This window comes from Micromys minutus, assembly GCF_963924665.1.
Source record: "Micromys minutus genome assembly, chromosome: 2".
Taxonomy (NCBI): Eukaryota; Metazoa; Chordata; class Mammalia; order Rodentia; family Muridae; genus Micromys; species Micromys minutus.
The window spans coordinates 67,712,877-67,728,119 of NC_137971.1; the positions used below are offsets into that span (position 1 = coordinate 67,712,877).

General features: G+C 42.2%; 1 protein-coding gene across 1 annotated transcript in view; it reads right to left on the minus strand.

Annotated features, from left to right (window-relative positions):
- The window catches only part of LOC308417647 (putative DMBT1-like protein), a gene marked incomplete at both ends in the record, with an annotated part of 59,150 nt that overhangs the window by 21,945 nt on the left and 21,962 nt on the right, over positions 1–15,243 (minus strand). Inside the window, 5 exons of the mRNA XM_080912993.1 lie at positions 458–496; positions 1,844–1,873; positions 2,528–2,845; positions 8,117–8,176; positions 14,216–14,281. Of these exons, the coding sequence (XP_080769119.1) occupies positions 458–496; positions 1,844–1,873; positions 2,528–2,845; positions 8,117–8,176; positions 14,216–14,281 (513 nt within the window). The remainder of the gene's footprint in view (positions 1–457; positions 497–1,843; positions 1,874–2,527; positions 2,846–8,116; positions 8,177–14,215; positions 14,282–15,243) is intronic.

Below are 15,243 nucleotides of genomic sequence, written 5' to 3' on the forward strand. Positions count from 1 at the left end.
GCCTGTGTTATGCCAACTGGAGGCTCTAGAATCCGGAAACATAGTTAGAGCTAGAAAAGGAGCATAGGAAGAAGAGAGTATGAAGAAGGGGGTGTGGGGAGGGGACAAAAGCAGAGAAGGCAAGCACACTGTCCATAGTGGACCCCTTCTGAAGCAATGGCTCTGGGTGCTGACCGGCAGTATCGTGACATGAAAGGCCACGCCTAACCATCACTCATAGTGCTCTGCCTTTGAGAATACCAAAGTGGCACCATGTCCTCACTTGGAACTCCTTCTTTGACTGATTGGACATGAAATCACATCCCTAGGTACACTGGCCTTTTGGGGGGGATCCTTCATGTAGAGCAAATCTAGTGGGGTGACCTGGAGATGGCAGTGGTATTCTGCTGCAGTTTCCTTGAAGAATCCCCCCAAGGCTTGAGCGCTACAGAAGAGGGTATCCAAACACTGAGCTCACCTGCATCCATTGCTCCTTCCATAACAGCCAGTGGACGATCTGCCAGACACAAAAAGAACGTGTGGACGACGGGTGCCATAGGTCTGCACAGCTGCTCGTGTACACACAAGAATCACGAGGAGCACACGGCAAGCACACCACCTCAGCCCCTCTCAGGCCTCCTCAATCAGTCTCTAGAGGCGAGATCTGAGCCTCAAACAAAGGTCTTTGTGGTACAATAGTCAAAAAGTGCTTACACAAACCCTGCTCAGATTTTACTGTATTGCTCTCTTGTCCCCCAGGAAACCTAGATAATTTTAAAATTAAGATTAAAACAAAACAAAACAAGGCACTAAAAACCGGGGACATAGCTCAGTGGTAGAGTATTTGCCTAGCTCAGTGGCCAGCCTAGACAAACCACCAGGCTCCAGGCTAATAAGAGACTTTATCTTAAAACATAAGATAGATCTTGAGGTTATCCTCTGATATACACACACATATATGCATTTGCACACATGTGCACACACACAGACACACACATTCAGCTTTCCTTTGACCCAGTGTTACTAAGAGATGCTGAGTTAGGACTTGAAGATGCGGAGGGCTCCGTCAGGCTCCCAACATCTCCCCTCTAGCAACTCTTGGATCAGTATCATCCATTACAGATTATCCATCTAAATTAATGTATTCCCACCTTGCAGGGTTGACAGCTAGTGGGAGATATAAACAAAACCTTTCCAGACCTTAGAATACCAGCTCTCTCTCTCTCTTTCTCTCTCTCTCTCTCTCTCTCTCTCTCTCTCTCTCTCTCTCTCTCTCTCTCTCTCTCTCTCTCTCTCTCAGAGCATGCTATCAAGGGACCAAGAGAGAGAGGGAGATCCTGAGCACAGGAACTCCAGGGAAGAAAAAGGAATACCATTAGCAATGAAAGTTTTGTGAGCCAGGGCTGTACCAGGAACAAGATGCAGAGAGAACAGAAAGAGAATTACCCCAGTGAGATAGTAATTGTCTCACTCGCCTTTCCTTGCTGGCAAGGAAGTATCTTGGCCATGTTTCATGTCCTACCCTCCCACAGGCTGCTGTGTCTTGGTCATATTTCATATTTCAACCATGTCCTATCCACCCATAGGCTGCTGTGTCTATGCAAACCTCAAACCAGACTGAACAAAGTGTTCTCCCAAAGTCTGAGACACCAGTTATCCTATGTGTAGGATACACCATAGAGGAGAAGGGACAGGGGTTAGGCCAGCTGACTCTGAAGGCACCGTCTATTCTCTTCTTGGACAACTTGGTGATTATGCCTTGTCTTTCTGCTACTTCACTGCCTTCATACATCGAATCCAGTTTTCAGTAGAACCTTTTCCCCAAGCTTCCAATGAGAAAACACATGAGCATTGTCTTCCCTACCTGATAGTGTGGCCATTCCGTATTCCGCATCTAAAAAATGAGAAAAGAAAACATCTTCTGTGAGGGACTGGTGTGCCAGCTCTGTGAAAGATTGACATGCTGGTGCTGAGAGACAGTCATGCTAGTCCTGTGAGGGACTGTTATGTGACCTCTGGGAGAGACTGGTGTGTGACCTCTGTGAGGGACTGGTATGTGACCTCTGTGAGGGACTGGTGTGTGACCTCTGTGAGGGACTGGCATGCCAGTGCTTTGACAGATTGGCATGTTGGCACATGTTCAACAGTTATTTTGACATATAATGTGATAATTAATTTATCTTTACTGTCAGCTTAACTGGATTTGGAAACACCTTTGGACCTGTCTACAAGGGTGGCTCCACAGGGGTTTAGCAAGGATGAAAGACTATAATTTGATGAGTAGGATCCGAGGCTGAATAGAAGAGGGATGTGGAAAGCAAGCACCACCTCGGTTTCATCAATGACTGCAGGGGCAGTGAGACAAGCTCACTTACACTTGCACCACCATGGTGGAGTGTGTCCTCAAAGTGTGAGCCAAAGCACACCCTTTCTTCCATCTGCTTTTGTTAGTATTTTGCTACTGTGGAAAGAAGAGTGACTGATACAGGCATGAAGGGTGTTCTCCTGGAAGGGCCGAAACTAGGCCCTAAAAGGCAGTGGGCCTCACCTGAACAGATGACACTGGCATCTTCACTGTGGTCACAGTTGTGGGAGGACCAACCAAGGTGGGAGCACTCCTCCAGGTGCTCCTCATGCCCCTTGCAATGCACATTGTCAAGGAGAATCTTCCCAGAACCTTGCCCAAAGTAAGCTTCGCTCAGGGCTGAAACAGCCCAGCCACACCCCAGCTGCCGGCAGATGATGTTTGCTTCTGGAAGGTCCCAGAGGTCGTCACACACAGTCCCCCAGACTCCCTGGTAGAGGAGCTCTACACGGCCTGCACAGCTCCCGTGGTTGCCAGCCAGACGCACAGGGGCCCAGCCTTCTGGGAAAGAAAAAGGAAACAGGGAGATAAAAGCCACCTTCTCTGTCCACTGATGGCTATTGTCTACAACACAGACTTTGTTCTTATTTTTTCTTGAGCTGCCCAAAGCAGCCTGTGGAATTACCCCACTGCGTCTGCACCATAGAGCCCACGGTATTTTCCTTCTCTACATCCTGTTTCAAGACAGCTTCACTGTGAGGAGTTATTTGCAGAAATAGCCATCATTCTCTCTACAGTGTGACACTGAGATGCTCCCAGTGAAAGGCTGGGCTTCTTCACCCCCCCATCCCACACTGGCATTACGCTCTGGGCCTTTGGTTCATCTCGGCAGTGAGAGCAGGCACACGTAGCTTTACTCCCTGAGCACCCTGGAACATCATGTGGGTTAGCTCAGGCTAGCATGCTGGATGATGAAGGACATGTAGCTGGTCACCTCACTCATTCTGGAGACAGCTAAAGTAAGGGGGCCAACCCTAGGATAGGCATCTTCAGTTGACTTTCCAGTGAGGCACATGTGGGAGTAAAGCAAAACCACAGCCAGCAAGCCCAACCTAAAACAGCAGATCTGCCCAGATCACTTGTAAACTCTGGCAATTTTTTAAAAATGGTGGTTATTTCATACATCTGTGTTTGTGGGGTAGTTTTACATGGCAGTGGATAACCTAAGCAGTCCTTTATCCACACTTCCTCTTAGATAACCTGCTCTACTCATAACCAGGAAGACCTGGGGTCAAGGTCACACATTCTGGAATGGAGTCTGTCTGGTTAGGCTGGTAACTGAGGTTCACATTGATCCCAAAAGAGCCAGTGCAGAGCTGCACAGGATCAGATTCCCTCTGGAGTCAGAAGGAATATATATATATATATATATATATATATATATATATATATATATATATATATTGAAACTTCCCTGGGGTAGTGGTAAGTCATACAAAAGAGGTAAGCTAATAGAGAAGTTTCTTAGGGTAGTGGCTGAGATCCAAATATGAGGGTGCTCACTTATAATCTCAGTGCTAGAGAAGCTAAGAAAGGTTGGGGTCTTACCATGAATTTGAGGCCAGCCTGGGCTACAGAGTTAGACCTTGTTTTTTAAAATAAAAGAAGTATGACTGAGTCATATGGTAATTCTATTTCTTTTCCTTCTCTTTCTTCTCTTCCTTCCTTCCTTCCTTTGAGAAATTCCCAAACTGATTTCCAAAGTACCTGTACTAGTTCACACCCCACCAACAGTACATGCAGGTTCCTTTTTGCCACATTCACACCAGCACTGTGGTCATTTGTGTTTCTGATGGAGGCCTACTCTTCTGACTGGGACGAGGTGAAATCCTGCAGTACTTTTAATTGGCATTCCTCTGATAGCTAAGGATGTTGCACACGGTTTGAAGTAGTTACTAGCCACGTGTATTCCTTCTTTTCAGAACTTTATATATCCTGCAACAGAGACACTTGCACATCTGCGTTCTTGGTGGGAAATGCAATCAACCTAGATATGCACTAATTGGTGCATGCATAATAAATATGTGTGCATCCGCACAATTGGATATGGCTCTTCTGTAAGAAAATCATGAACTTTGGAAGTAAATACATGGAAAAGGAGAGACTGTACTTAGTGACATCACCTAGGACCCCAAAAGACAAATGCTGAATATTCTCACTTACATGCTGGGATTCAAATCATGTGTTTTACATGTTTACTCTGGAAGTCACACAGAAACTAGAAAGTTAGGAGGCCAGTGGGAGTGAGTGATGCATTTAGGGTGGGGGGACAGTAAAATTTAGGTGAATGAAAAGAGAGAGTGAAAATAGTGGAGGCATATGGTGGGGATAAAAAAACAAGAGGGCAGGGGAAGTGTTAGCAAAAATGAAAAAATGCATGAGGAAACTATATGCAAACCTATGCTCTTACATCCCAAGTTTTAAAATGTAACAAAAGGGGACAGTAGAGCACATGTGATAAAAACAAAAAACAAAACAAACAAAAAGAAAAACAACAAGCAACAAAACCAAAAAAAAAAAAAAAAAAAAAAAAAAAAAAAAAAAAAAAAAAAAAAAAAACCAACAAAACCCAAAACAAACCAAAACCAACAGCAACAACAGACATACCGGGAGCCAAAGGTTTAAATGGGGATAAGGCCAATGGCAGTGAAACATAAGAATGTGTGACGAATCCTTGGGACACTCCACTAATTTATAAGATAAATAAAACACTTTTTTTTAAAAAAAAAGAAGGAGTTTAACCAGAGGCATGTTACATGGGTGAACAATTTAGGTCCAAGAAGACATGGGCTGGTAACCATGCCAGGCATAGGTTGACATTCCTATAGTTACTAATCAAGGAGACACCAGAGGCATCCCAAACAAGATGGCCTATAGCTGTTGCTCTTGGTTGTCCATAATAACTAAGAGGTAAGACCCCATTGCTAAAGACACTACTTATTTCAATTGCAGGACCCAAGGGGAACCAACTTTGAACCGAGTAGGAAACATTCTCCCTGCTGGCTAGCTTTCATAGGGCTAGACTGTGCTGGGGAGAAGGTATGCCAATGGCCTTAGAGCTGGATCCTGAATATTACAGAAACCACCTGCCAGGCAATATTTGCCCATGGCACTGTCTAATTGAACCTGAGGACTGCTCCTGCTCCACAGCAGAGAATTTTAATGCCTTGGGCTGTAAACAAGGTTAGAAATCATGGCCAGAGAGGTGATAGAACCTTTGGGAAAATCTATTGATATTATTTTGCTAAATGGTTATGTTTTCAAACTCCCTTCTAAATGTTTATAGGTACAGACTTGTACTTCTTCCAACCTTGGTCAGAGAGGCTGGTTGAGGAAGGCAGTGGTTAAAAGGCAGAGGTTCATAGCTGTTCAAACTGCTGGCGTTAAGTGACTATGAGGACCACTCTTAGGTGAAACATCCAAATCCATCCCCCACAAATACAACACGCACTTTGGTTGGTTCTGTGCAGCTCACTCTGTTCCCATGATCTCTTTTATGAGTTGTTCCCTATTTCCCTTTTAGCAGCAATCCAGTGTCTGTTCAAGGACACAGCAGCCACCTAGGTCTCAGCTCTCAGAAGCCTCAACCTGTGAGGCTTCCAAGGAAGTGTCACATTTATTAATTTCAAGACTATGAATCAGGTGTTGTTACATTTCATTGATAAGGATCTCAAATACTTGAGTGAGATGTTAGAATCTGATTATACTCAACAGGAGATTCCTCAAGGCTTCCTATACTCTTTTTAGCATCTGTGAATGAGTTTTTTTTTTTTTTGGTTTTTATTAATTCTTTTACATGCATGTATACATGTAACCAAAACAATTAGGTGATTACTTTTTTATTGTGACTTTAAAAATGGTAATAGATTATCAAACATTTGTTAAACCTAAAGCTCAAGTCACACATTGAACCCCACACATCAGTAGTAGCAGATTTCAACACCCCACTCTCACCAGTGGATAGGTCATCAACTGTCAAAAAACTGAACTGAGAAATAATGTGATAGATGTTATGTCTCAAATGGACCTACCAGATAATTCCAGAACATTTCACCCAAACACAAAAGGATATACCTCCTTCTCAGCACCTCACAGAACCTTCTCCAACACTGACTATATACTGTTACAAAACAAGTCTCAATAGATATAAGAAAACTGAAATAACCCCCCCCCCATATCTTCTTTGGGTGGAATGGAAAGGATTTATTTCAGTCAGTCCATCATCAAGAGATTCCAAGATAGGAACTCAAGGTAGGCACTTGAAGTAGAAACCACAGAGGAATGCTGCTTACACATCAATCTCCTGTATCTTATTAGACCACCATGAATGAAAGCTGGAATTCAAAAACAACGGAAACAACAGAAAGCCCACAACTCATGGAAAATGAACAGTTCTCTACTCAATGACCTCTGGGTCAAGAAAGAAGAGAGATCAGGGAAGCACATAGTTACAGACATAATAAAGGCAATATCCTTTATTTATTTGTTTATTTATTATATAGTTAACAATTATTTATATAGCTAAAACAATCCTGTACAAGAAGATAATTTCTGGAAGCATCATGATCCCTGATTTTAAGCTGTACTATAGAGCAATTGTAATAAAACTACATAATATTGAATTAAAAACAGACAGGTTGATCAATGGAATCAAACTGAAAACCCAGAAATAAATCCACCTATGGACACTTTTTTTTTTTTTACAAAGAAGCCAAAATTATACAATGGAAAAAGGAAGCATCTTCAACAAATAGTGCTGGTCTAACTGGGTATTGACATGTAGAAGAAGAAGAAAAATAGATCCATATCTGTCATGTGAATCAAAGATCTTATCATAAAACCAGATACACTAAACCTGATAGAAGACAAAGTGGGAAACTGGCGTAGGAGACAACTTCCTGAGAACCCCAGTAGCTCACATAACATGACATATTAATACATGTGACCTCATTAAACTGAAAAGCATTTGTAATGCAAAAGACACCATCAATCGGACAAAACAGAAGCCTATAGAATGGGAAAAGATCTTTACCAACTTCACATATGACAAAGGGCTGATGTCTAAAATATACAAAGAATTTAAGAAATCAGATATCAACAAACCAAATATTCCAATTAAAAATGGGGTACAAAGCTAAACAGAGAATTTTTAATGGAAGAATCTTTAATGGCCAAGAAGCACTTAAAGAACTGTTCACCAACCTTAACTATCAGGAGAATGCAAATCAAAATGACTCTGAATCAAAATGGCCTAGATAGGATTAGCCTGTGGGAATATCTGGGGAGTGTTGTTTACAATTTGATGTAAGATATATGTATATATATATATATATATATATGTATATATATATACACATATACATATACATACATACATATATATATATATATATATATATATATATATATATATATATATACACACAAACACACACACACACACACACACACACACACAATTTGTTACATAAGAAGCCAGTGGGAGGAATGATTCCATGAGCAGGTGGCCCTGGGTTTTCTAAGAAAGCAACCTAAGCATGAGCTTGGAGAAGGCAGCAAACTGTCTTGATTTCTGCTTCAGGATCCAGGATCTCCTGCCCTGCCAGCCTTCAGTGGTCAAGCATAACCTCTACTCTGGAATAAGATCACTTCTCCCCTAAGTTGCTTTTGGTCAGAATGTTTCCTCACAGCCACAGAAAGTGCAGCACCCAGGTCTTACTACACTAAAAAGGGCATCCTAGGGATCAAGTGCCACAAAGCCAAACCACTAACCTGCTGGCTTGGATGACTCAGGACCTTTTGCTGGAGTTAGATCTGGTGACCTGTCAGCACCTGTGGGAGAAGGAAATCAGCATGAGGGGCTGGAGGAATGTTTTCATTGTGACCACAATAATGTATGGAGTAGGAGTTGAATAACATTGAAAAGATGTGACATCCAGGAAGTCACAACCTCACACCACTGCAGACAATGCTAGACCTTCATGAACTAGCTAGAGCTCACAAATTATTTGGAGACAATTGATATTTCTAAATAGCTTTTAGAAAACAGCAATAAGGAGTTCTTTTTTCCTTCCTACATTTATGGTCCAAGCTCCATGTCTCTGACAGTGCTTTCTGTTTTTCCTTTTTTAAAATTATTTAATTGGATATTCTCTGCAGAACTTATTTGACGCAACATACGTCCCAATGCCAGAATATCCCATACTCTGCTTAACTCTTTAACTATAATTAGGATGTCCTTCACTCTCCTAGCCCAGGAAGATCTGCTGTGAGCTCACCATGTGAGTTTCCTCAGGCAAACAATTGAGAATTGGACCAACCCAGGAGTGTGTGTGATGCTGCCGCCATCCCAGTCTCTGCAATCAGAGCAGAAGCCAGAGTCACAGCACTAAGGCTGCTTAGAGTGTACCATGGAGAAACCATAAAGGCCAAACTTAAAATATAGACAATACACTATGTTGATAAGGATTCACAACAACTGTAACCCTCATGTGAAGGTGGAAACTCAAAATGGACCCTCCATGTTGGAAAACTGCTCTCAAATTCTTGAATATTTATGGTAGCTTTATTCATATTAATGAAAATCAATAACAAATTTGACATCCATAAATTATGAGCAGATAAATTTTGGCATGCCCATATAATGACCTGGGGCTTAGAAATAAGAAAGAATTAAAATAATAAAGAAACAATTAATATTACTAATAAAAAGGATAAATATTAGGAATTACTTGGATGACCCATTAAGCATTATACAAGTAAAGAATCCCAGCACAGCTGGGTGTGGTATAACTTAATGCCCAGACAGGTAGATCTCTACTGAGGTATAATCTACCTACAGCAAAATTTACCAGCCTGTAGAGACCAGGTGTCTGTGTAGCGTTCCAGACCAGCCAGGGCTATGTAGTGAAAGCATGACTCAACAAACAAACAACAAAAACTGATAACGTACAAAATGTGATGATGTGATGTAGTATCTTGGGTCTTCATAAGAACAGCAAGCACTCTTATTCCCTGAGTCATCTTTCCTGCCACAAATATTATATAACTTAAACATGGCAACTATTAAAATTCACTGAAGAATTTGGTAAATTTTGCTGTAGGTAGATTATACCTTATTAGAGCTAACATAATGAAAGGTAACTGACTTTATGTAAATCCAGGGCTGGATGTAGGAGGTGTAGACACAGAACGAAGGTAGGAAAAGTCTGTTGTCACCCAGAATGAAAGGGTAGTGAATACTTGGATCCAAACAATGGCTGTGATGTGAAAACGAGGCCATGATTGGAACCCTTGGTACCATTTGAATCCACAATGCTATGATTTCAATCTAAAAAGCATCTGCTCAGAGGCTCAGGTGTTAAAGTCTGATTGCTTGGCTGGTGGGCTTTTGAGAAGTTTAATTTCCTGGAGGATAAATCTATTGATGAATTCAGGGCTGAGTGGACCATGAGGAGCTAGAACCTGGCTAAAGTTGGTAACTCATCAGAGGTGTTTTACCAAAGGGTATCCATGTTCCTGCTTCTGTATGGTCTGTATCTTTTCTTCCTAAACACACTGAGGTAAGCAGCTACTGTGATCTCCTGCCTCTTACCACAGGTCCCAAAGCAAGGAAGCCTGTTCACCTTGAGCCCAAATAAAGCCTTCTTCTCTTCACTATTTTCTGGGTCACTTCATCATCATAGCATCAAGAAAGCATCCAACACAGTAGCTACAAATTAAGCACTGCATATGTGTAGTCATGAAGCATGTATGACAAAACAGATGCAAGTCACAAAATTTGACTTACTGGGGAGACTCGTTTTTGAGGGCGGGGATGATGATGATGAGGAGGAGGAGGAGGAAGAGGATAAAGATAGCATTGGTGATAATAATGATGAAGGTAACAATGATGAGGGTGATATTTCTGTCTCTATTTGTAAGAATGGAAATATTCTGTTTTAATTATGTTTTAAAGCAGGGATTTCCAGAGTGTGGCCCCAAGAGCAGGGTCATAAACATGATAGATTTGTCAGGTAGAAAAACAATTGTGGTTTGAATGAGAATGCCCCCAAATATGCTTATATATGTGAGTGTTTCATCACCAGGGAGTGAAACTGCTTGAAAACAATTAGAAGGCGTGGCCTTGCTAATAAATAATAATAATAATAATAATAATAATAATAATAATAATAATAATAATAATAATAGGTTTAGCTTTGTTGGAGGAGACGTGCCACTGGGAGTAGGCTTTGTGGTTTTAAAAACCCAGGACAGACCTACTAACCCTTTCTCTGTCTGCTGTCCCTGGATCAGAATGTAAAACTCTAGCTATTGCTCCAGCACCATGTCTGCCTGCTTCCGGCCATGATGATGGCCATGTACTAACCCTCTAAAACTGTAAGAGTTGCTTTGGTCACAGTGCCTCTTCTCAGCAATAGAACAGTAACTAAGACACAAATCACTGGATCTACCCTAAACCTGCTGAGAAACACTGAGGGTAGGACCCGGTGACTATGTTTTAGTAGGTCTTCCATCTGATTCTGATGCCCCGTGAGGTTTAAAAGGTGCTAGGGTAAAATTAGAGGATGGGGGTAGGGGTTGAAATGATCTCATGCTGTTTTTGAGTGGGTGAGATACTCTGAAATCATATATACACAAAATACTTCAATTGCTGCAGTGGCTAGACAGACTTCAAAGTTACTTCTGATCTAATGTCTCTGGAAAACAGTCTGAGGTGGCTCAGTGGGTCAAGGTACTTGCTGCCAAGCTGGATAAGCCATGTTCAATCCATGGGCCTCACTTGGTGAAAGCAGAGAACTGGCTTCTGAAAGCTTCCCTCTCTCCTCCACACATGCACACGCACACACCCATGCACACACATATGCAATGTACATGCACACAATATAATAAAAATTTCAAATTTTGCGCCTTGAGACTCCCGCTGTTCCCAGTCACCGTAGAGTTTACTTTGAAGCCAGGATTCTCTGTCCTTCAGTAGCCACAGAACAGTTACCTTGTCTGTAACTATGTGGGGATTATGATCAGATCGCAGAAGGCTCTGCCCTCTGGGAGGCTGGAGGCAGAACTCTCACCCTCTGCTTTCTCACTGTCAGTGTTTCTCTGTGAAGTACTGTACCAAACAACACATGCCAAAGATGTCTAGGATCACCCCAGAGAAGCTGGACAGAAGAGAGGCTAGTCCATAGGACACATTTCCCAGGGTGGGGCTGGAGAAAGAGAGAGCACTGAGCACTGTGATCTGTGCTCTTAACCTGTCTGTTATGGAGCGCTGAGATTTAAGCAGCTTTAATGTCAGATCACTCCAACCAGCTTTCAAAACAGATCATTCTGTAGACTGCTAAAAGCCTGACTCGACAGGCTTTTTCTCATGCCACACCCATTACAAAGAGCAAACTAAAGAGACAGAAGCCAGTGTAAAAGGGATGCAGAGATCAGTGAGTGCTACCTGGGGGGCAAAGAGATGGAGAGAGAGAGAGAGACAGAGACAGAGACAGACAGACAGACAAACAGACAGATAATTGCTGATGTTAGAGAGCCTGTTAAGAGCAGAAAGAGAAGGTATTATCTCTCTGAGGAGCAAGTCATTGACCATTCATCTGCATAGAGCTTTTGGAATACAAAAAGCTCCCCCTTACCCGAGCAGATGGCTCTGTGCCATCCATCAGTTATGTGAACAAGCTGCTGTGGGCACATGGGACCAGGTGGCTCTCTGTGCCAATCCAGCACATGTTACCGTCTGGCAGGTTTTCCCCAAATTCCTGGCTGAAGAGGGAGCTGAGAGGAACTGATACGGCAGGACTGCACATGAGCTGCCTGCTCATGACCTGTGCCTTGGGCAGGTCCCAGCCATCATCACACGAATCCCGCAGGTACCCTAGTGGGAAACCTCACCCACTCATCAGCCTCAGCCTAGAACACTCATCTGCAGAGAGAGTCAAAGGGAAACACTGAACTTCTCTACTTGCCTAGCTTACGAGCCAGGGTGAGTGACTCTTCCAGTACCTCAGCTGCATAAGAGCACTGCAGGCAGAAAGCATATACTAATAATTGCACAAGATGTGTTCTTTTGTTAGTCACTAAGCAAATCAGGTGATGGAGCAGGGGTATCCCTTTAATGGTACTTTACACTGACATTAGCAAGGGAGACATGAAAATCTGGGGAAACTGATTTCACTATGTGGAATATTTGCCAAATAACAGTAACTTGTAATAGCTCTCTCTCTCTCTCTCTCTCTCTCTCTCTCTCTCTCTCTCTCTCTCTCTCTCTCTCTCTCTCTCTCTCTCTCTCTCATTAGTGTAGAAAAACAACTGACTTTTAAAAACATGACATGATATGTACATATGATATATATTGTATAAATATATACATATTATTGTCTAAAACACACATATACACACACATATGTATATACACACATATACGTGTGTGTGTGTGTGTGTGTGTGTGTGTGTGTGTGTGATCTATATTAAAGCAAAATCACAAACTATAGACTCCAGGGCTTCACATTTGGTAGCAAGCACTCTACCACTGAGGTGTGGCCGTAGTCCTGGAGTCTTTGTTTGTTTGAGAATTTTATGTAGGCACATAATGCGTTTTGATCAAACCAACCCCCTTTTTCTACCCTCCAATTCTTTCTAAATATCCACACCAGTTTTCTCTCCTAATTTCAATGTTTTTATCAATTATTTATCATATATTTGATAATATATTGATATAGATCATTGATACATTATTATTCATATCATATATGTATATCATGTGTGTGTGTGTGTGTGTGTGTGTGTATAATCTGTATGACTGTAGGTCCATCCACTGGTGCATGGTTACCTTCATAATGACCACATTGTTAAAGAGAATCAACTCTGCTCACCCCCCCCCCCAGCTTTCACCAGTTACCAGCAGCTACTCAGACAGGGTTGGGACTTCGTGAGCTCCTCTTCCATCCATGCTAGGCTTGTGTCTGGCCTGGTGATGTCCAACAAGTACTGTCTTGTGTTATCCACTCCCTCTGGTCCTTACAGTCTTTATGGTCCCTCTTCTACAGTGATCACTGTGATCACTAGATTTTAACTGGAGGAAGTGTGATATAGCTGTCCCACTTAGACCAGGACACTCCACCCTCTCTTATTCTCTACACATTGACAGTCTATGGTTACCTACTATAAAAGAAAGCTTCTTTGGTGAGGATTTGAAGACATACTAACATAGAGGTGTAAAGGCAAGGACTTAGGAGAAAATTTATTACTATGTAACAATAATATTAATGTTAATAATGATAGTAGTAGTAGTAGTATTGATAGTAGTAGTAATTTCTTCCCTAGGACCCATGACATAGACAGTTCCATATCTTTTTTGTTTGCCTATCAATGGTTTTAGCCATGAGTTCCACCTTGTGGCTAGATTTTAAGTCTATTCAGAATGTGGTTAGTTCCTCCTGTAACCTTTGTGCCATTACTACATCAGCAGGCATATCTTGCCAGGCCAATTGTTATTGTAGCTCACAGAATTCACACCTATGTATGACTTTTGATTACTTATATCTTTCATTAGCATTCCGAGTATCTTCCAGAACTATGAAAACTAGCCAAAAGGGGTAGAAGTTTCCCCTTTAAATTATTAATTTCTAGGTAAAAATGGAAATTAGTAATATAAAACATAGCCACTAATAATGTAGAAGAGCAAAAATATAAAGGTTACAGGTGTCAAAGTCTTCTGGCAGGATCAACCAATCAGGCAGGCATGCAGGATGTTGAGTCCTTTCTCACTGTAGTGCTTTTTTCTGTGCTTCGGCCGCTGAATAGTTGACCACCCACGTCCACCCCAGCTTCTTGGGATCTCCAGCTGTGGGTCATAGGAAGCTTTCTTACCTTTGAGGCTGAGCCTGGGCACATTCGCTCTTCGACTGCCAGGTGCTGAGTCAGCCACAGGTAGAACTGGAATAATATGGAAATGGGGGTGGGGGTCAGAGCTGAAAGTCTTTTCTTAAAGCAAACACATAACACATCAGAAAGAGGTTCAGCTAGCAGCTGGCAAGGAGCCACAACTTGATCCTGCCTTAACCCAGGCACCTGGACTCACAAACTGCTGGATTTTTCCATAAAACCTGAGCCAAGTTCAGAAGGCTGGCAGAAGTCTACCCAGCAAGACCCTGACGACATAAATGCTCCACTCCTTGTCACACTGTAGAGACTCCAAGTTCTACATGAGGATGTTAGCTGTTAATAAAGTCAGAGATCAAAAAACTGGGCCAATGATATAAAAATCTAGGTATCCATAAGGATACTGGTTCTCTTCATTACTCCAGAGGATGTTATACTAATTTGGCTTGACTGTTTTACCATTTATCTAGATGAGGCTGCACACAGCAGGAATGAAGATGGTGGTGCTGCTCTTACCTGATAGGACACTTGGCAACTTCTCACCATCCAACAATGGCAAATTACACACACACACACACACATACACACACACACACACACACATACACACACACACACACACACACACACACACACACTATCAGAAGCACCTTGCTCCATTCATTTGCTCACATATAAAATGTCAACACCACTCTCTGAAGAAGCAATTGTACAAATGAGGTTCCTATCATTTTACAAAATGGTTTGCTTCTGTGTCCCACTGTCTAGAAGGAATTGGGGCCAAAACCCAAGGTGTGTCAAGAGGGGTCAAAAGTCCCTTCTACTCACAAACTCAATGTATACTCTTTTACTTGTTCAATAAACCCTGCTTTGGCATCTAACATGTGACAAGCACTGTGTAGAGACAAAAATATATTGATCAGAGCAGATGAAGACCCCTCCTGTATCCCTTGGCAGTGCCTCTGCCCCATCCCTGAACATCAGTCCATTTGCTGTACAGGCCTAGAATGCTGGGT